The sequence below is a fragment of the Sceloporus occidentalis genome, unplaced genomic scaffold (assembly GCF_023333645.1).
Source record: "Sceloporus occidentalis isolate IW3139 unplaced genomic scaffold, rSceOcc1.0.p SCAF_6, whole genome shotgun sequence".
In the NCBI taxonomy this organism is placed as follows: domain Eukaryota; kingdom Metazoa; phylum Chordata; class Lepidosauria; order Squamata; family Phrynosomatidae; genus Sceloporus; species Sceloporus occidentalis.
In genome coordinates, this window is record NW_028316986.1 from 106,135,537 (window position 1) to 106,157,397 (window position 21,861).

Here is a 21,861-nt window from a genome sequence, read left to right on the forward strand (position 1 = left end):
CAGATTAACAAACCAATTGAAAAGACACAGGCCGAGATTCTGCATCAGAGGCTATGATGCTTGGTTTTACAATGACAGAGCTATGTCACTGACATAATATACAACCATGCTAGTGAATTGTGACAATACACAATGGGACACCTTGTAGGATGTACTGTTGTGCAACAGGGTCTCCAACTGTGTAATGTGTTCCGTTGTGCCTCAGGTCATGTTGTGCACTGGGGCACATGAGGACACATGACTATTACACAATGGCTGTGTTTGTGCAATGGCCCCAGAGACAAAGCTACATTCCTGCTCACCTCCAGAGAATAAGAGTGTTGCACAGCACTGCAGTTTGCCTTTATGTGACCATCATGTAACCACCTAACAGGATACCAGCCATAGTTCATTTTGCCCAGTAACAGAGGTTAAGGGACAATTCACATGGCCAAACAGAGGTTATAATGAATTAGCTCTAGAGCATTTTAGGTGTTTTGCTATGTAATGATCTTTCTGATAAGCAACACATTCTGTTTCTGGGTAACACCTTTTCTGAACCCTTGCATTACAGCCCTGTAGCATTTTCTGATTTCTGAAGTATTACCTAATGCAGATTACTGCACTCATTTGGTTCCCACAGGTGTTAATTATGCTGTACTGGAAATTTGTCCAAAATGGAAAGGTGGCGCACTACTATTTCCCCAAGTGCAAAGTACAGTAAATCTGCTGCTGGTGATATGGGCTCACGTACAAGAAAGTTTTAAGATCTGATCTAATACAAACATTTTTAAATGGAGACTGTTGGTGCATATGGAGCTCTCAAGTCTCACACCTAATCCTTCTATGGCAGAAAACCTAAAAGCAAGAGATGAAGGACAGATCTGAGTGAACCAGAATGCTTGAGACATTTCTTATAAATGAATAGATAGCTCCAAATAAATTCTCGGTTAAGGCAATGCAGGAATATTTAAGTTTACAGAGCTGCAGAGCAGAATTACATTGCTTTTTAGTCAGGAAGACAGTATACTTCTGACTCAGGGATTCAAAATGAGAATCAAAGATACAAATAAATTTGAAGTGGCTTAGTTTACCGATAACATTTTGCAATTGCATATGTTTAAGATGTTGCTAGTTTTCCAAGAGGATTTGGACACAATATGGCAGAAATGTAGGTATAACTCAAGGGATGGAATCTTGTTTATGACATATGCTGGTATAATCTTTTACTATGCCAGTGTATAGTAAGTGTACTTTTTCAATTATTATGGAAGGATCTATCCATTACCTCCTTGTGCAACATCATTCACATACAAGCTTATTCTGATAGCTAGATTGCATCCCCACAGGAAATCAGTGCTCGAGGGAGGGCCTCCCAGGTACTATTCAGCTGCTGTTGCACAGCCAGGAGAAAGGAACAGATGTTGCCCTCCCAGATCTCCAGTGTATTCACTGGAGTTCCAGAAGGGCAGCAGCTGTTCCTTTTTACCCTCTGCAATCAGATTTATGATCTGTCAGCAGTACTGTCAGATCTCAGCCAAAGACTCCTGGCAGCTTAGTGTAGACCTGGAAGAATTAGGCCCATACACACCATAGTCACAGAAGTACTGGGTGGCCTCAGCAAGTCCGTATTTTCCATTTTCCATTAAAGACATGAAGCATTAACAACATGCCTTATAGGAATACTATGAACAAGAAAGATGACTGCAAACTATTTTCAATACTTTCCAGTTCACAATCATGTCAGACAAACTTTTGCTAAGAAGCCAGACAACTACTGGGAAGTAGTGGTATATGTGTGTGTGTGTGTGTGTGTGTGTGTGTGAGACAGAGAGAGAGAGACTAGCAAAGGATTTCTCAGAGACACAGCAACCCCCTTTTACAGTGGATCCTTGTTATACGCTGGGGTTTGGTTCCAAGATCCCCCGTGTATAACAAAATCCGTGTATGCTCAAGTCCCATTAAGTATAATGACATAGCAAAATGGTGTCCCTAATAAAAAATGGAACATCAAGGTAAATTTATACTTTTTTGGAACATTTTCAAACTGTGTATGCTTAAATCCGTGTATAAAAAATCCGTGTATAAGAAGGACCGACTGTAAATGTCTTTTACCATGAAAACTCTATAATGAGACAATTCAAAATTTAACAGGAGATAGTGCCAGAAGATGAAACTCCCAGCTACTGAGGTACAGTAGAGGGCAGCTACAAGTAGTGTAGGACTTAAAAGGAAAGCTGTGACAGAACTAGGCAAGATCCACAAGTGCAAAGATATATCACTGAATACCAAAGTCAAGATTGTCCATAACATTATATTTCCAATTTCTGAAAGCTGAAAGGAAATGAATCAACTAATTTGAGATGTGGTGCTGCAGGATACTCTGGCCTGGCAAAAAGACAAATAAATGGGTTCCAGAGCAAACCAAGCCTCAGCTCTCCCCGGAAGCCAAAATAATACTGCGACTGTCAGACTTTGGACATATTATGAGAAGACATGACTCACTAAAAACTATAATAATGCCTGGAAAGGTTGAAGGTAGTAAGAAAAGAGGAAGACTGCATTGCAGATGGATAGACTCAGTCAAAGAAGCCACAGCTCTGAGTTTACAAGATCTGTTTATGACAGTGTGACTTGGAGATTTCTCATTCATAGAGTTGGCGTAATTCAAATACAACTTCACGGCAGTTAACAAATATTGGTCTGTGGAAGTGCTACAAGTTTGAACAATAGAACTGTCTGATAACTGAAATCCTCTAAGACAAGCTGCTCCAAACTGATGCCTTCAAGATGTTAAGGCATACAACTTCCCCATTATCACGACTGAGAACATCTAAGGACCTTGATGGCTGGGAATGTTGGGAGTTGTAATCCAGAATTTTGGAAGTTCATCAGGTTAAATAGTCTGGTGCATGTAGACCAACAGAGAACATTTCATCTTTACAAAATGCACAAATACACATGAAGACAGACTTCTGAATTAAGACTTAATGAGTTGTAATTTGGCATTCTGCAGGAAACACAAGCTCTACTTTCCGCTACATGAATTCTCAGAACTGCTCTTCTTCCTTTGTTATACTGTGGAAGCATACATCTTACCATGATTATGATTAAAAGAACCCTTCCTGCAGTGGTGGGCTCTCATTTGTTAATGCAGTTAAATGAATCCAAGAGGTCAGAAAACCATTCAAGATGCAGCAACAATGTCTGAATGATGTGTCACAGGAAAGGAAAAATAAATAAATCCAAGATAGTTAATAATACACATCTCAAAAGGGAAAGTATAATAAAAGGCACTTCCATAAATCAAGTGCCTGCACTCCTCCTCAAGTTAAATTACTTCTCCATTAAGATGAGGAAAAGAGAATTTTAAAACATGGCAGGACAAGCCAAAACATTTGGAGAGGGCAAGTACTAGAAACAGAATTAAACTGGAAATCAGCTAGATAGACAGACAGATAGATAAATCTATCATCCCTCAAGGGAGACTTTTTTGGATGTGATCTAAATTAACATCATGTCATATCTGCAAAGTCAAGTACGGATCAGTTTTCCAGTTCATTGTGGGTTGCTGAAGCACAGGACTTTCAATCTGTATTTGATAGTAAGCACTTAAAGAGTCCACAGTACCATCTATGGCACTGATTCTCAAATGCCAATGTTAGCCACCCTAATTGTTGTTGTGAGTCTGCAAGTCATTTCCAACTTACAACTAAGCAGACCATATCATGGGTTTTTCTTGGCAAGATTTGTTTAGGGGGGCTTTGAGAGCATATGGCTTGCCCAAGGTCACTCAGTGGGCTTCTATGGCAGAGTGGGGTTGGAACTCAGTTCTCCAGAATTGTAATCCAATGCTCAAACCACTACACCACTCTGGCTCTCTAGCCTCCTTAAACCAAGTTTTTTTTTTAATTAAGCATGACCATTATTCTGTTTTTCCTTTCCTTTTCTTCTTCATACCCTCAAGCTCTAAACAAAAAAATAAGCATTTTCAGTTGAATCATCTTTGTAGAGAGGTACTTGGGAGAGGCTCAGTCCTTGGAGGGGAGTAATCACTGGGCCTCTCCCAAGTACCTCTCTAAAAAGATGATTCACCTAGCAATGCTGACTCTTCCTTATCACCTAAGGGTATGAAGAAAAGGAAAGGAAAACTAGAACAATGACCATGGCTAATTAAAAAACAAACAACTAGGAAGGGAGAATTCTATAAAAATGGAGCCCTCCTCCAGTAATCCTGAATCAGATGCATCGGGGTGAAGAACATGATGCCTTCCAATTATTGTTGGATTGCAAGTCCCATGATCCTTCACTATTGCTACAATTTCTAGGGCTAATAGGAATTGCAGACTAAAATTATTTGGGGAGTTAGGTTTTCCCTCCCACTGGTCTTCCCTCTAGCTCCATCAAAACAGAGATAAAAATGCTGCAGTCCTTAGTCAAGGTGGGGAGATGAGGGCTACAGGCTATACATATGTCTCCCAGGCCATTTTTAATCTTCTCAGACCCCCCAAACACTCCAAAATTTTGTCTGGAAAAAAATGACCAAAATTTCAGTTCATTCACAGACCCTGTGGTGAATGAACCAAGTTACCTTCTCCATAATCCAGTTGGTAGTCCCAACCCACTGAAGCAATGGGACTCATCCAACTATTGCTTTACGATTCAATAATTTGTCAAATAGATCTATTCTACATAGGACTAGCCATTGGACTTAGGCTCTTGTGTTGGTGCAATCTATGACCTAATCTGTGACCTATAAAACTAGTAGAACAGTGGGTATGAATACCTCAATGTATTTGTGGGAACTGTTGCATTATTCAAACAAACTGAAGAGAAACTCTGACTTGACTTGCAATGCAGTGACTTGTAATACAGAGAACAGACTGCATGACTGTCAATTTATCTGAATTGAGAATTTACATGAAGCAGTTAGAAAAGAAGAAAAGAGAAAAGAAAAGAAAGCAGTCTGGGGGTATGAGTGTTATGTCCTCAGCCAGAGAAGGTGTTTTTTTCTTTAAATGCAACAAGGCCCACAACAGAGGTTGAGGCAACTCTCCTATTTCTCCACCAGTAAATCAAGTCCTGTAGGGAGGATATAGCAGCCCAGTGTTTGCATCCTCTTTCGGTGCTTCAGAGCAATTACAGGTATAGGAACCTCTCACTTGATCCTCGCTTTAAAAAAAAAAAAGCAGCATACTTTAGTCCTACAGTCCTACAAGCTTTTTAATGAAAAAAAAGGGATTACTATAAAAAGGGAAACATTCATTGAAAAAGCCTGTAAGTCAAAAGGAATTATTGGACAGGAAGACTAAAGGCTAAACTGTGACAAATGATACAGAAACATTCACAGAAAGTGTGTGTGTGTGTGTGTGTGTAGGTTTGAAAAAGTAACATTCCACAAAATGAACGTAATACTATTGAGATAAGAAATAATGGACTAGGAAGTCCACCTGATGCTGTTCTGCTTGTTCTAAAAATACCAAGAGATGCTGTCATCTTGTGAGAGTGCGCCATCCCATAATTTTGGCATCAGTAGGAACAGCAAGTTTCCAATTATCTTTACTTGAATCACACGAGCAGCATAATGGCCCTTCAAAAGTATAAGAGAATAGCTCAAATTATAGATGGCCTATTACTATATTACATTATGTTGTAATGTATCATATTAGGCATCCACAAATCCACTCCCTGGCTTGCAAAGGGACTTGTCCCTGGCTCTCTGGTAAGCAAGATGCCCAGCAGCACACAGATCTTCTCCTCAAAGATCTGCATTTCTGCTGTATATGCAGTTCATAAGAAACAACATGATTCTATTCAGAGTGGTATGGGACAGACTCCTGATGATCTTACTTTCTTTTACACCCCAGTGCAGTGGACAAAAAACTCAAGCTCTCTCAAGCTGTAATAACCTGTGTATGCTGCGTTGTGGGGAAGGTATTCAGGCCCTGCAGATGAATTCTGTCCACAGGGATTCCCCAGATGCTTTCCTTCCCCATGATACTACTGTTTGGTGATTTCCAAGCTTTTGTAGGTGTTCCTCAACCACCTATCTAAAATGCTGCAAGCCACTTCTAAAATTTAGTTACTGGTGACAAGGGCTTCAAGTTAAAGTATACTGGTATTTTAGGAACCACCTATTTGCATTTCACCCCATGCACCAATGGCAAGAAGGCCCCAAGGATCCCTCTGAAACTGATTTCATCCCCAGACAGAAAAAGTTTTCCAAGGGAAATGGAGAAGCCCGAAAACCCCACAAAAAACTATGAAGTGGAGAAGGTCGGTTACTACTACAAATAATGGATAGCTAGTGAATGAAGCTAGCATTTATGTGCTATTAGTAATGGATTTATCCCTATTTTTTTCACCAGCTCTTCCACCATGGAATGTATGTTTCTGAACTTATTTGTCTTCAAAAAACACTATTATTTGTAATATCAATGTTAGCCTATCCCTAGCCTGGTGTTTATGAGATGTGTTGGACTACACCTACAGATCTCCTATTGTATCTTCACAAAAACAAACTGTGGCAACTAGTAATATTCTAGGTCTTAACAATAATGGATAATGTAAATTCTGTCATTAATAAAGAATGTGTAGCTTTCTTTATTGTCTGCCTTGTTAACAATACAGTGCATTTTCTTCACAGTGACTAGCGGGAGAAAGAAATGATAGGAGCAAATACCTTTGTTGTCAATTCACTCAGTTCTAGACAGTGTGGGTGTGGGAATAATCGCCAAGTGAGAAGAACCAGATGGAAAGTAGTCTTGTGAAAAGGTTCAACATGTCTTGCCACATCATGATACATATTGGTTTCATCATCTGAGGATGTGTTATTGCAAAAGTAATAATGCTCAATATGAGAGGAACCATGGGTTAAGAGATCTGGTGACTATAACTTGGGTGTGTAACCAAATATACTTGGATATCGTAATGACAGAATTTGTTTTAAACAGGCTATATTCCCCCATCACTATGCATTAGGAAGATGAACATGTATAGGATGCATTAATAAAACCACTGTACATCTCTTCAGTGTATCTGAAGAAACTGCTCTGTAGCATGGTTCAATCAAACCTTAGTTATTGCTTGGGGCAAGTCCTTACCATGTTAAAAGATATTTCAGTGTTGTACCGTATATTTCCACCCACCTCCATAATTAGTGTAGAGTGTTTGCTGTAAATGACTGTGTCTTCCATTTTTAAAAGCCATATATATACATATGGTAAAGTACAATCTAACTAATGCAAACAGACTGAACAGTGCTAACCTGCTTTGCCCATTTCCCTCTTTGCATAAATCCTTCAGCCTGGAACCCAACTCTGTGATGAAGCTTGCTTAGCACCAGTGAAGTTTCCCACATTCAGAGTGACAACATTCTGGGCTGAGATGAGAGAATCAAAGTTAAAATCCAACCCATCTGCATCCATGAGTTCACTGCGGATAATGGACTCCATATCGCATTCCAAGCTCCCATTGAAAATATCCAGGTCCAAATCACTGGGAAATTTATCATGTCCCATGACTGGAAGGCTCACGCTGTTGGAATACAAAGAAGAGCCTGAGAGTGAGTCAGAAAGGGATTGCATAGACTGGTTGGCAGGCGACTGTTGCTGGTGTTTTGCCGACCCAATGCTGTTTGAGTCACTTAAGCCCATAGTACCAACAGAATTCGACAAGGCACGACTGCCACTGAGAGAGGAACTCTGGGATTGATGCTGGTGGTGGAGCAGATTCTGGTTGACCAAACTGCCCTGGCTTGGTTGAGCAGCAAACGACATCATTGGATCATTCCGTAGCATAATACTCCTGCGTACATTTTGGGCAGACACAGCTGTGCTAGCCTGCGACATGAGTGGATCAGACTGAGTCATCATGACGTCACTGTGGCTGTGTGAATCTGATGCCAGCAGATCCTGCAGCGTTTGGTTATTGTAGTGAGAAATGGAAGAAAATGTTGCTTGCTTGTTCTCTTGGATGGTTTGCATGGGAGACTGACGGAGGGAATTCAAAGAGGATGGTCCAAACACACCATTGTTGAAATTATTTGATGGAGAACCAAGACCTGAACCTTTGGAGCTGTATGGAAAACTTGAGCTTCTTTGCATGAGTCCCCCTGTGGGAGACTGCTGGGAAGAGGGGAGACTTATATTGTCCAGAAGATCATCCATAAGGTTATCTGTCAGACCATCATTCAAGTTCATGGTGCCTGCCATGTCAGTCAACCTAGGCAACTCTACATTACAGGGTTTGTTCACCGATGGAGACATGCTGGGCGGGCTGCTGTACAGCATGGGCGAAAGTGGAGCATCATCATCCTGGACCTCGTCTAGCTCGGTACTTGCTAAGATTGGTGACAAGCGGCCACTTATGGTACTGGCATTTGAGTTTGTACGGGACCGGAAATCTGTCCATGCTTCCAGCTCATCACTGCTGCGCGATGTTGGGCTACCTGGCCACTTGGAGAGCTGGGTGGGGCTGTCTTCAGTGGTTTCCTGTGCAGCTTGTAGAGATGCTTTCTTTTTAGCTGCTCGTCCTCGGCTCTTTGTATACTTGTTGCTGTTGTCCATTGAAACAGCACGTCGCCGTGGTGCTTTCCCACCTTTCCCACCATCTGGGTTGATCATCCACCATGAGCTTTTTCCAGTTCCTTCATTCTGTACCCTGATGAATCGACTGTGAAGGGATAAGTTGTGCCTGATCGAGTTCTGCAAGAACCAGACACACACAAAAAAGAGAATATTTAAAACAGGAATATGTTTCCTTTGTTCATCTCAACTATCAAAAGATAACATGTAAAATCTATAGGAAACATAACTATTTTTTCATCTACAACTATTACTCTTTTACCATTAACTTGCTGCTAACAGTGACAGCCAGTGTGATGTAGTGATTTTACTGTTGGACTACAACTCTGGAGACCAGAGACTGAATTCCTGCTCAGTCAAGAAAAGCCACTGGGAGACCATGGACAAATCACACTCTCTCAGCCTCTAAGGAGGGCAAAGGAAAGCCCCCTCTGAACAAATGTTGCCAAGAAAACCCCTTAGGGCGTTGCAAGTTGGCAACAGTGTACTAGATAGCATGTACTGAACTGGACAAAGAATTAAATGCAGGGCTTGGAAAATTGCCTTTTTAGGGGTACAACTCCCAGAATCCTGCAGCCAGTGTGGTCACTAGCCATGTTTGCCAGGGATTCTGGGGTTGTAGGACAAAAAGTAGTATTTGCATGCTCTGAATTAAAATAATGCAGTTTCCACTTATTGAGATATCATGAAACTCTGGATTAGAGCTGTTCTCTTAGAAAGTGCTGAAGTACTTATACCATCGTTATAAATGAGTGATGCATCTAGTTTTACATGACACCATTTTTAACAATAATTGTCTGTATTCATTAATTTAAGCAAAATATTCCCACCTTTCCTTTATTAAATATAGCTTACCATTAAAATACTTAATAAAGATTGCTCAGTGTTTATCTAGCATTATCAGAATATTGCTAGAAACCAAGATGGTTGAGATAGGCTACTATCCTGAGCACCTGTATTTGAAAACAAGTTTTGCAAGAACGTTATTTCCTATTCAATATGTTCAAGATCAGATGTAAAACATGTCCAGCACATTTGGTCTTTTGCAAACAACACCAGCTGTACTTATCTATGCCACGGTATTGATGATTATTTCTTTCCTTCTCTTTCTTTTAGAGGCACCCCAGTTAAGTAATTGGCCAAATGCTGTTTGTTACTCAACAACATGCTTGTAAATTTCCAGGGGTGACTTGTATCAAATCCACTTTTTTCATTTCAAAGAAGTAGTGGACCCTCCAAAGGTCCAGTGATGGCAGGTTCCAGCCAGTTGCCACGCAAAACATTGGAAGCAAAAGCCCCAGTTACTTATTTTGGAACATTTGAGACCAGCCAGCCACCAAAGTTCTTTAGGCAGTTTAAAATGCATCACTAATATAAGATATAATATTATAACAACATGGCACAAAAGAAAATAACACAAAGTAAAATCAGTAGATGACATAATAAAATCACAGTAAGTCTTTTAGTAAAATTGGAATGGTATACCCTTTCACCAGTCACCAATGCCATGACTATAATTTTTGCACTGAACAGGAAAACAAATCCATAGCCCAGATATTCATATGCCATTTCAGTCATGCTAGTTCAATTGAACCTGATGCATGAGACACAAAGTTGATAACTGAAAAGGCCTTTCTCATCAATCCTGTTAATACACGCCTGAATTTGTATTACCTGAAAAGAATTAGAGTAAACAAACAGAATAGACTAGATTCCACATTTAACCAATACAAGTTGAGTCTCCCTTATTTTGGATTTTGGAAATTATTTTAGATTTTGGAATATCTGTATTTGCATATACATACATAATGGAACATCTTGGAGATGGGAACCAAGTCTAACACAAAATTTAATTTGTGTTTCATATACACCTTATATACAAACCCTAAAGGTAATTTTATACAATATTTTAAGAATTTGGGAGGTATGCTGGCTGGGAAAACCCCAGTGTGTGATACTGGATGCTTCAGTGTGAAGATTAAGAAGATTCTAACACACTGGGCAAATGCCAAGCATATCTATGTCAAAAAGGCAAAATACATTATCTTCTGCCAAGCATATTTTGAAAACAGAAATCCATCAGCACTTCACAAATTCCTTTGAAAAGGATATCTACTTCATAATGTATCTCAGGGATTGTCATTTTAGGGGGATGGTTCACACTGACATCCATATCATTGACATAAAGAAGGAAGATGGCACTGAGGAAATGGAGGACACCTGGACTGTGGAAAGAAATGTAGAATACAAGTAATAATCTACATGTTTTTACCCATCCAGTTTTAAGTACATATAAACTATGTTTTGTCTAAAGCCAGACCTACTACATAGAGAAGGGGAGGCCAAAGCCAAATTGTCTCTTGCACAGCAGATGTCACTTGACAAAACAAAATTCTGTACTAACTGCTTTTCATTCTGTCTTAGCAAAAAGCATAGCTCTGCTTTTTAAAGGGGAGCTTTGGCATGTTTTCCTTTCACTTAATGGCTCCAGTTCAGAGTCCTTTTAACACTTTGATGGATACCCATGATTTCTGTGTAACATAGCATCTCTGGCACGTTCCAGATGCGCAAAAAGTACATACTAGGTACGTACTAGGGTTAGGAAAGGGCGTCCTTTCCGGATGCCCTAACCCTAGTATGAACAAAATGGTGGCGCCCTATACACAGGAGCGCCGCCATTTTGACGTGCCAGATGCTTAGCGTCTGCACGTCCCCCTGCACTTGCGATGTCACGAGTGCGCCATTTGCACACTCATGCATCGCAACTGTGACACAAAAAGAAGCCACTTGGAGACTGAGGCTTCCTGGCGGCAGAAACAGAGGCGGCGGCAGACCACCCCTATTCACTTAATTCTGTGTCTGCATTTCTGTGTGAACATGGAATAACCTCTTAAATTCAAATTCCATGAACAAAAACTTTTTCAGTTTAACATGTGGTGTCAAGGGCTTTCCATATTCACTCAAACTTAAAATGCCTTGGAACTGTGGGTGATAAGAGCCCTTGGCATATATAGTTACAAGATCTAATGTAGTGAGCTATATTGTGTTCACTTCCAGTTTCACAACTAACTTGGAGGTGGGTGGCCATGAGCAGAGGGCCTATGTCTTCTATTTTGTCTGTTCAATGGAACAGAAACATGAGGTCTATGCAATTGAAGCTATCTAGTGACTTATGTTACCATTTCCTGTTACAAGTACTCAACTGGTAACCAACACTAGTTGGTCTGGAATTATAGGGTTGGAATTAAAGAACACAAAGGAATAGATAGTACAGAATAAAATGGTAGAGCTAGTTAGAATGATAGCGTTAGATTGACAAAGTGGGAATGAGTGGAGCTTAATATCAGTCCATGAAAAGAGTGAGTGGTTTCTTTCTACACCATTTGATATCTTGGTTACACCATTTGATATCTTGGTTACACCATTTGATATCTTGGTTTCACCCTACAAAAGTTACCTGGTCATGCACACACAATGATAAAGTTAGAGCTCTTTCCTCTACAGCCTTCTGTCTTTGTTCCCCTCCTCTGTATCATCTCCTCATTCCCACTGTCCTCTCACCAAACCATTTGTTTTGCAAATCCCCTCAGAACTCTCTTGTAGTCTACAACTTTCCTTGAGAAATTTGAATGCCCTCTCAGATGTGGAATGGGCTGTTGGGCGGCAATAGCACCTTTCCCGGAAGCTTGGCATACTTCTGCCCATCTTCCCTCCCAATGCCCAGCCCTGTGCTTCCTGCTTGGGTAGGGAGTGCAGGGCGGGGCAGTGGGTAGGAACAGAGGCCAAGGTGACCACTGGTGGTGGTGGGTGCTACTGCCATGCAGCAGCCCCTCCTGGGTCTGGCAGGGCTGCTCGCCAGGCAGAAAAGGAAGGTAATAGCAGCAGCAGCAGCCACAGACTCTTCCTTTTGAGGAAGGGGAGGAGTCCACAGTTGCCACTACAATTGCCTCTGCCAGCATCTCCATTTCCAGTACAGCCAGCAGCCCTGCCAGTCCCAGAAGGGGCTGCTGGGCAACATCAGTACCCCACTGCTACCAGCAGCTGCAGTGGGCAAAGGGGGATGTCCAGGTGTGTGTGCCACGCAGGTTGCCCAGGACAGGGAGGGTGGTGAGGTGTTCAGCAGGGGAGGGCAGATAGCAAGCTATCTTTCTACTGTTCCCTCCTGTCCTGCTCCCTCTCCACCTGACATTGTCTGTTAGAGGTGGTGGTTTTAAGGTGTCAGGCCATGTGAAATTGTTGCAACAGTGGCATCCTACTCCTCCCTCCCTCCCTCCCTCCTCTCTTCTGCAGGGCCAAGGGGGATGGTATTTGCTCCATGGGCAGAGGGAGGCAACCAAGATTAGATCCAGAGCTGCTGGCAGCTTCTATTCACTGAAGCTGTGGGGTGAACTGTCTGCCTGGAGGCGATCACATGAGCTACTGCACTAGGGCAACACCAACCCTAATGATGCCACTGCTCCCAAAATCTTAGTCCAACATTCAAATCATTACGCTAAAGTGATTAAAGGCAAGAAAGCAATGAAGGAGCATTTCTTTTGTTATACTGAATAGCAGCAGGGAAATCAAGAGTGCCATTAGCAAGAATAGCAAGTATATTTCTGTTCCACTTATCAGTGTACTTAAACACTCCCTAAGCGGTTTACAATGTGTAAGCTAACTGCCCTGAACAAGCTTGGTATTCATTTTAGCGACCTACGGAAGGCTGAGTGGACCCTGGAGCCCTGTTTGGGATCAAACTCACAACCTTGTGTGAATGGCTGCGATACCGGCATTTAATCACTGTGCCACCAGGGTATGTTTAACTCTTTTTCTCTCTCCCATGATCCTTGTGGGGATTATCACTTGACTCACCACTTTTCTACCAGGTGTGAGGCTCTGCCTAGATCTCCACTGCTACCACCTTCCACAAATCTCATGGCTGCCACCAAGATTGAGGGCTTTCCTTTGTCCCCATCTCTGCCACTTCCCAGTGGTGTCCCCATGCCCTGTATTATCCTGTGTAGGGGGAGCTGATGGCAGAGGAGCAGAAGTAGCAGCAAAAAGGGTATTGCTAGCTCTTCTCCTTCACTACAACCTCCTCCTGAGGAGGGAGCTGGCACTGGATGAAAGCCATGAGGAGAACACTTACCCTTTTTCACCCCACAGCAGGATAAGGGCCCAACTGAATATAACCCCTCTTCTGAGATGTCACCTGGTGTGGGCTGCACCACCTAGTGATGCCATGGCCACCTCCTCATTTCTTACTGCTGTCACACTAACTATAGGGCTTCCTAGATGCCCTCAAGGAACCTGTGTGAGTTATTATACAATTTATATTCCCACAAGATACCACCCCTTTTTATTCATTGTTGCCACCACAGACACCATGTCTGAATCCAAGCTCTCTAATATACAGCATTCCCAGAGGCCAAAAGGGTACAAATACAAACACAATACGTTATTAACAGAAGTCGAACATACTAAAACAGATTATTGAATACATTTAGAAGACAGTTCATACTCTCTCACACACTCCACTCCGAGCTAATTCAGAGTCTTAAAAGCCACTTATTAATTCTTAAACTTGACTGACTCTTTTAGCCCTAATCCTCACTTCACTCACTCCTTTCTTCTTTCCAACTGCCTAACCTAACTACTCTAACCATATCAGCTGTCATTAATCACACTTATTAGGGAAGGTTATTCCTCTCAGGAATTTCACCCATCATTACTCACTCTTAACATTCAATGCTTTTACCTCCTCCCAACAGCTCCTTAATATATATAATAAACTAAACTTTTTTTTTAATTTCATGACATCACAGTCCTCACAATAAGCTGACACTGTTATTTGTATTCCCAAGGCTTGAAAAAGTTACCACAGTTCTCAGAATTCCACAGCTAGCATGGCCTTTTTCCAGGGACTGTGGATCTTAAGGGAAGTTCCCATTGGAATCACTGGCTGGCTTTTCTCTCAAAAAACCAAATGGAAACCTCAGAGGGAGACTGTTGTCAGGATGGTGGTAGGAATAGTCAGCCAGACAGACATATGGCAAAGAAGGATGTGAATGTTAATTGTACTCAACACAATGAACAGGGTATGTAGGCTGGCTCTAGAGATTAGTTCCTAGAAGAAGTCACTCTTTAGGAAGAGGAGAATTTACCTTTCATGGGACAAATGTCAAATGTTATGCATTTTATCTTAGCTGCCTTACTCATTCATTAGATTTCATGAGGAGGAGGGAAGCGGTCATGGAGTAAGTTCTTTCAGGGTTGTTTACATTGCTTCACTCATTCAGTCCAGACCACTAATTGCCCTTCCTATTCCAGTGTGCCATTTAAAAGTGTTTCACTTTTCTTTTTCTTCACTCCAGGAAAGTTGGCAGACCCTCTTCGGCAAGAATTTCCCCCACTCCTCCTAGCTCAGTGTCTGTTTCAGTCTCTTCCATACTGTGTTTACCTTATGGAGCTTGCCTATTAATTCAGACACCAGCTGCAAGCGCCTCTACTGGAATACAGAGGCTTTTTTGTCTGCGCCCAACATGTGGTATCAATTTATCATTCCCAACAACCCAACAAGGAATCCACTCACTTTAAAAATAAAAAGAGTGGTATGATTTAACCCTTAAAAGCCACCCCTCCCACGTCCATTATAAATTTTTTTTAAAGGCCTAGAGATTAGCAAGATGAGACACAGCTGGTGGAGATGGGAACCTTGTTAGACAACTGTCTGGCTTTGCTTTGAAGAGTCTTGGTCACATTTATGTACCAGTACATTTGCAATGAGGGGGAAGGGTGCTAACATATAATACCACACTCTGTTACAACAGTGACCTTTTGTAGATTAAAGCAGGAGTCTATTTTCACAACAGGGTCATTTAGAAGTGATGAATTACATGTTAGCAACAGCAGCATCAGACTAGCTTACAAACATTGGTAATATTCTCTTAGGAAGCTGCTGTAATGTTCTGAGGTGTTGTACAGCTTTATTATGGAAATAAAGGAGTTGGGATGAGGTATGTTTATGTCCTGCTTTTAAATGGGGTTCCCACAAGTCTCCAACCCAAGTTATTGATTAGGGGCTAAATCCCACTGTTAGCTCCAAACAGAGGAGATCCACTGAATCAATGGGGATATACATAAATAGTATACACTCAAAGAGTTGCCAGGTGAAATAAGGAACACAGCTCCTGTCTCCTTAATAGCTGTGTAGCAGATGGAATTTTGGCAGGTGTTGCTTGTCATACAAGAAACACCTGCTGAAATTCTCTCACTTATACAACAATTAAAGGGACCAGAGCCCCAGTCCCATATATTACCTGGCAACTGTAACCATTCAGCAGTTGATTGCATTGGACTGAATGGGTCCACTCTATCTGGGACTAAGAACTGCAATTAAAGTTAGGCCTATACTTGCTTATCTTCACCAACATTAGCATTACTTTGCTGGCTATTCTTAAGGATGAAAAAGAAGCTCCTTTATTTTTAAGTTTTATTTTCAGCCTCTCAACACCAAGACAGTTTGTAATATTTATTACATTTGCATCTGGCCATTTTCCAAACCGGCCTAGGGCTATGTCTCCACAGGGGCAGGAGGTTGAAGGAGGTGGGCATAGGCTTGCCATATCCCGCCTGGGGGCGGGACTTTCCCGGTTTGGGGCGGGGCCACACGGTCCCGCCCCAGTTTGGCCCCTCCCCCGGGACCTCCCCCCCCAGCAAGGCCCTGGAGGCAGCTCCAGCCCTCCCCATGGCTGTGTGCCACCCTCCCCGCCTCCCTGCCTGACTTAAGCCTAGAGAGCAGGTCTTAAAGACATCTGCCACTCAGAGTGATTGCCAGCCCACTTGGTATATGTACCCTGCAAAAGGCATTACTTTCAGGTTACAGTGAGCAAAGAAAAAAAGGCCATCAATCGTTCCTGTTTCCCTGGGAGTCTAAATGCCTCATCTTTTAAATGTCTACCACTCAGTATTCTTGTAATTCTTTATCACAGGGTCGTTTTTGAGGCCCTAAACACCTTTACTTGTAATATGCAAATTTCTCCGGAAGCTGACCAATGGGAAAGAAGCAATCAGCCCCCCTCCCCTTGGGTTGGTTTTCAAGGGCTTGGAAGGAAGAGATTTTGCCTTGCAAGTTGCTGGTAAATAATAGAAGGCTTTGGGGTAGCAAAGGCTGCAGAAATAGTTTGAACCCCCCCCCCTTAAACATCCATGGCTCAGTGCTATGGGATTCTGGGAATTGTAGTTTCTGGTGGCACCAGAGCTCTTTTGACAAAAGAAGACTGAATGATCCACAGAGGAGGCGGGGGGCAGAGCCTCTTGCCAGCAGTGAGAAGGCTGCGATGATGAGGAAAAGCAGGGGCTCCTCTGGTGGTCCTGGCCACTTCCCTTGGCTCCCTTCCTCCTCCTCCTCCTCCTCCTCCTCCTCCTCCTCCTCCTCCTCTCAGAGCTCATTCACACTCCCTGGCTTTTCTCTCCCCCCCCCCCCCCTCTGCACTTTGAGACCCCTTTAACTGCCAAAGCTCAATGCTCTGGAATTCTGGGGTCTGTGAGGCATTTGGCCTTCTCTGTCAGAGAGCTCTGGTGCCACAATAAACTACAATTCCCAGGATTCCATAGCACTGAGCCCTGGCAGTCCAAGCAGTGTGTTTTGGACACAGAGATCCTCCAAATGAATCCAGTCCCTAGCTTTTATATCTTTCTCACACACTGCAGGAATAATAACCCACTTTGAGACTGCTTTAACTCAGTGCTAGGGAATCCTGGGAATGCTAGTGTTTGGGAGACATTGAGACTTCTCTGTCAGTGATGGCTCTGAGGCCACAATAGACTACAATTCCCAGGATTCCCCAGCACTGAGCAGTCTCAAACTGGACCATTTCCTCAGTGTGGATGCACCTGGGGAGGAATTCTGGGCACTGCAGTTCAACTACGTTTGGAGGGTTATGGGACTCCCTGTCAGAGATAGCTCTGGGGCCACAGTGTACTACAATTCCCACCATTCCCCAGCACTAACCCAGGACAGTTATGTCACTCTCAAACTGGATTATTTCCTCAGTGTGGATGCAGCTTAGGTGAGGAACTCTGGGCATTTCAGCCCAGCATTGTTTTATTTCTGCAGTGTGTTTTGGACCAGAGACAAGGTGACCAGGCATCCTCCTCCTTTTCCAGGACATGTCCTCCATTTGGATCATGGCTAAGAAGCATGGATTTATAATTACATGGGTGTTTTTAGCTTTTATTTTTGGCCATGTCCTACATTTTTTTTGCTTGGGTGCCCTACATTTTGGGGTGAGGGCATTGGTCACCTTGGTCAGAGAGCTTTCCAGGGGTTAACTGCCATTCTGCTGTGGTGCTGGAACAAACCACCATTCCCAGAAATCCATAGCATTCAGGCAAGACAGTTAAAGTGGTCTCAAACCAGATTATTTCTCCAGTGTAGATGCAGCCCAAGCCTTTTGCCTCTCTTATGCCTGAGATTTCAAAGCCCAGCCTTGGCACCACAACAAACTACAAATCCCAGGATTCCATAGGATGGAGTGATGAGAGTGAAAGCAGTGTGGCAGCAGCCTAAGTGTGCTTAATGCAGTTCTTAAGATGGTGCACCTCTTGCCTACAGAGTCTCACAAGACTTTTTTGTTGAACAACTTGTACCCATTAACTCCATTTCATGTCTCCTTTATTTAGTGGGGAGGAATACAGACAAAACAAGCCAAAATGAAGAAAAACCAAAGTCCCTTGACCAAAGGGTTTGGTTGTGGAATAAGCCTCTGAAATATGCAAGAGGCAATGTTAAAATAAAGCCATGTTCAATGCTCAAATGTGCTGTTTGGAATGGGGAGAGGGGGGTGGCCAGAAAGGGAAGTCCATTTCCGTGATCTGTCTACGAATAATGTCAAAACGTCCTCCATTTTGATCATGCCTAAGAAACATGGATTTATATTAAAATTTCTAAAAAAGCCTCAATTTTTTTGCGTGTCCTCCATTTTAAAAAAATGTGTCCTACATTTGAAAATGTTGTCCTGCATTTGTCCTACATTTGTCCCGGTTTGGAGGTCCTCACTTATGGCAACCCTAGGTGGGCATGTTCAGCTTAGTGAAGAAAAGACTGAGGGTGACATGATCACACTCTTTAAATATCTCAAGGGCTGCCAAAAAGGGAAGGATGCAGGCTTGTTCACTGCTGCTTCAGAAGGTAGAACCAAGTATAATGGCTTTAAGTTATAGGAGGGAAGATTTCAATGGAACATGGAATGAAGTCTTGATAGCAAGATTGATTCAGCAATGGAATCAATTGCCTAGAGTGGTGATGGGGTCTCCTTTTTTGGATGTCTTCAGAAAGAGGCTGGGCAATTACTTACTGCAGATGCTCTAGCTGGCAATCTTGCATTGAGCAGGGGGGTGGACCTGAAGGCCCGTAGGGCCCCTTCCAGTGAGATTGTTTAAGCCAAAATACAGTTACTAAATCTACATACTTGTTAATGGATTTGGGGTCTTAACTTGGGCCTCTGGCCACATTCACCAATCTACTTGTGCACCACTTAAAACGAAAGAGAGAGGAGAGGGTATACAAATAGACTGTTGGACCCGGAGAGGCTCAAGGTCAAATCCCTCATTGACCATGAAGGGCTTGATCATAATCTCTTAGTATAAATCACCTCACAAGATTCTGCTTGAAATGAATGGGAATTTCTGGTGTGAATAAATGCCCATCCTAATATTCCTCAAAAGTAAGTTTACAAGATGGTGGAAGGGTAGGTACCAGTGGTGAGGATGGATGACAAGCAACTGTGGGGCAAAGCGTGGGAAAAGCTTCTACCACAAAGTATTTCCTCGCTTGGAAATATCTGAGGTGAAACCCAGAGGCCATGGAGGTGATAGAGATGGCAATGGCTGCAGTATTTGCTCCCTTAACATTTAGTCCTAAAAATATAAAAATGAAGACAGCTGCAGTGGGTGCCAACATTTGCCCAACCACCTAGCAGTGCTAACTAGGCTGGCTGTGGCAATCCTCCCTCCCCCCCCCCCCCCCCAATATGACTGCTTCCTTAGGTTTCAAATCTCACAAATCTGAGACTACAAGGATAAGATGATTGCTTAGTGAGGAAAGGTTCTCTGCACATGTTCCACAGTCCTCTTATTATGCATTTTAGGGCTCAACTGTGGAACATAGAATATATTCTGGGGAGTTCTGGCTCAAATTCATCCTTCCTGACAACCTCTTTCCTAACACTCTCAGACAAAGATGGGTGTGGATGTTAACTGTTTCATGGTGTTTTTTTTTATTGTAACAAAAATGAGTGTGAAAATTCACATAATGATGTCTGTGCTCCTGATCTCAAGCATTCAAAAACGAAGGAATAAAAATCCATGTCTATCCAGGGTACTTGGATCTTTCTCCATCATCAAGTGACAATGAGAAATCTCTTGGGCTGTCAGTTCTTGGGAGCACAGCCAGTAAGTCTCGCTTAACATTCCAAGCTTTGTACAAAGTTATTTCAAAAGGGCTACAAGTATGCATTTCAGCATTTGTTTTTCCTGCAGTCCTTCTCGCCGAAATGCATAAACAATTCAAGTTGGGAAATCATTTGATGAAAACCACCTGAAAAACAGTCTACGACAAATGCGCCATGGGGGAGTGATCATTCTAACTGTTGGGAGTTGTTTCCGTGCTCTTGTTCAGGATGACCTGGGTGATCCTTTTTATTGTGTGTGAGAGTGTGTGCATGTTTGTGAAGCCTTTCGCATAGCTGCTATATGGAGGCTCTTTCAAACATTCTACACTTACTGACTGCAACCTGTAGTTTTAAGTTGGTTTCAAGGTGCCTAATTATTTAATACAGTTGGCCCTTTTATACACGGATTTTTTAATACACAGATTCAAGCATATACAGTTTGAAAATGTTCCAAAAAAGTATAAATTTCAACGATCAAACCTTGATTTTCCATTTTTTATAAGGGACACCATTTTGCTATGTCATTATATTTAATGGGACTTGAGCATACACGGATTTTGTTATACATGGGGGATCTTGGAACCAAACCCCAGCGTATAACAAGGGTCCACTGTATGTCAGGCATGACCCCCAATAAACTCCTTTGAACACCACAGGCCTAGAAAATAGTATTTACTATGGTATGTTATAAAAGCTATTGCATTATCCAACATACATACATAGTAACAGTACATTTGGAGCTAGGAAACTTAGTTCTGGACTACAATTCCCAAAATATGGATCTTGAAAACTGCAGTCCAGAAAAGTAATTTTTCCATGATGTGAGCATACTGGGAGCTAGGAAACTAAGGTGGGTTGCAGACCGCCCATTTGGGGCGGGCTTTACAAGCTCCTTTCCCCGGTGTATCGGGGCTTCAGCGGCCAGAACGGCAGCTGCTGAGGCCCCGATCCGCCGCTTTTCAGGCTGCGGGGAAGCGGCAAAACGCCGCTTCCCCACAGCCTGAAAAGGGATGTCCCTGGGGCTTCAAGCCCCAAGGACACCCCGCGGCAGCGGGGAGGAGGAGAAAGGGGCCGCTTGGCCCCTTTCTCCTTTGGTCCACTGGGCGCAGCCGTGTGAAGGCTGCGCCCAGCGGACCAAACCAGGAAGGAGCTCCGAAAAGGAGCTCCTTCCTGCTCTGCGCTAAGGGCGCACTAGGCGCCCTGGCGCAAAGCAAGGATGTCACTTCTGCGCCGCCCCGTATAGAGGCGGCGCGGTTGTGACGTCCTCATGGCGGCGGCCGTGTGGAACGGCCACTGCCATTTTGTGCGTGCGGAGTGCACACTAGGGTTAGGGGGTGCGGAAGCACCGCCCCTTTCTAACCCTAGTGCGCGCTCCGCCCGCACAAAACGGCCCGTTTGTAATGGGCCTGAGTTTTCTGTTCTCTGTTAGGTCTGATGCCAGATTCTATCTCACTCATTCCAGTGGAGTGTATTTTAGACACAGCTGAGAGAAGGGTACTGCTTAAGTAGCAATTATGGGTTTATCATTTGTTATTCAGGGTCTAATCCAAGATAAGAGATCTGTGCATAAATGTAGTATTTAACGCATGGAGCCAATATAGATACAGCCACATGCATATCAGGGAACCTAGGGTAGAACTGTAGCTCAGTGTAATGGCTTATGCTACACAAATAAATTTGCTTACTTACTAATTGTTAGAGGATTGTTAGAGTGTTATATTTCTGCTTTTGGAGTTTGGGAAGTGGTCACAGATATACAGTGGTCCTTCCATATTTGCTGGGGTTAGGGGTGAAGGACCTCCATGAATATGGAAAAACCACAAATAAAAACAACACACTATTCTTTTTACCTAAGAGAACACTTC

At 42.8% G+C, this 21,861-nt stretch overlaps 1 protein-coding gene across 4 annotated transcripts in view; it reads right to left on the reverse strand.

Annotated features, from left to right (window-relative positions):
• Nucleotides 1–21,861, reverse strand: part of LOC149311234 (forkhead box protein O3-like) — a 146,625-nt gene that overhangs the window by 12,897 nt on the left and 111,867 nt on the right. For 3 of the 4 annotated variants that reach the window (XR_016281764.1, XM_089530620.1, XM_089530621.1), the window contains exon 2: nt 7,247–8,684. Coding sequence is in view for 2 of the 4 variants with exons in the window: in XM_089530620.1 (XP_089386746.1) it covers nt 7,281–8,684 (1,404 nt within the window). In the remaining 2 variants the exon portion in view is untranslated. Of the gene's footprint in view, nt 1–6,661; nt 6,799–7,246; nt 8,685–21,861 lie in introns of all 4 variants that reach the window. The other variant, XR_016281763.1, reaches the window with a different exon arrangement.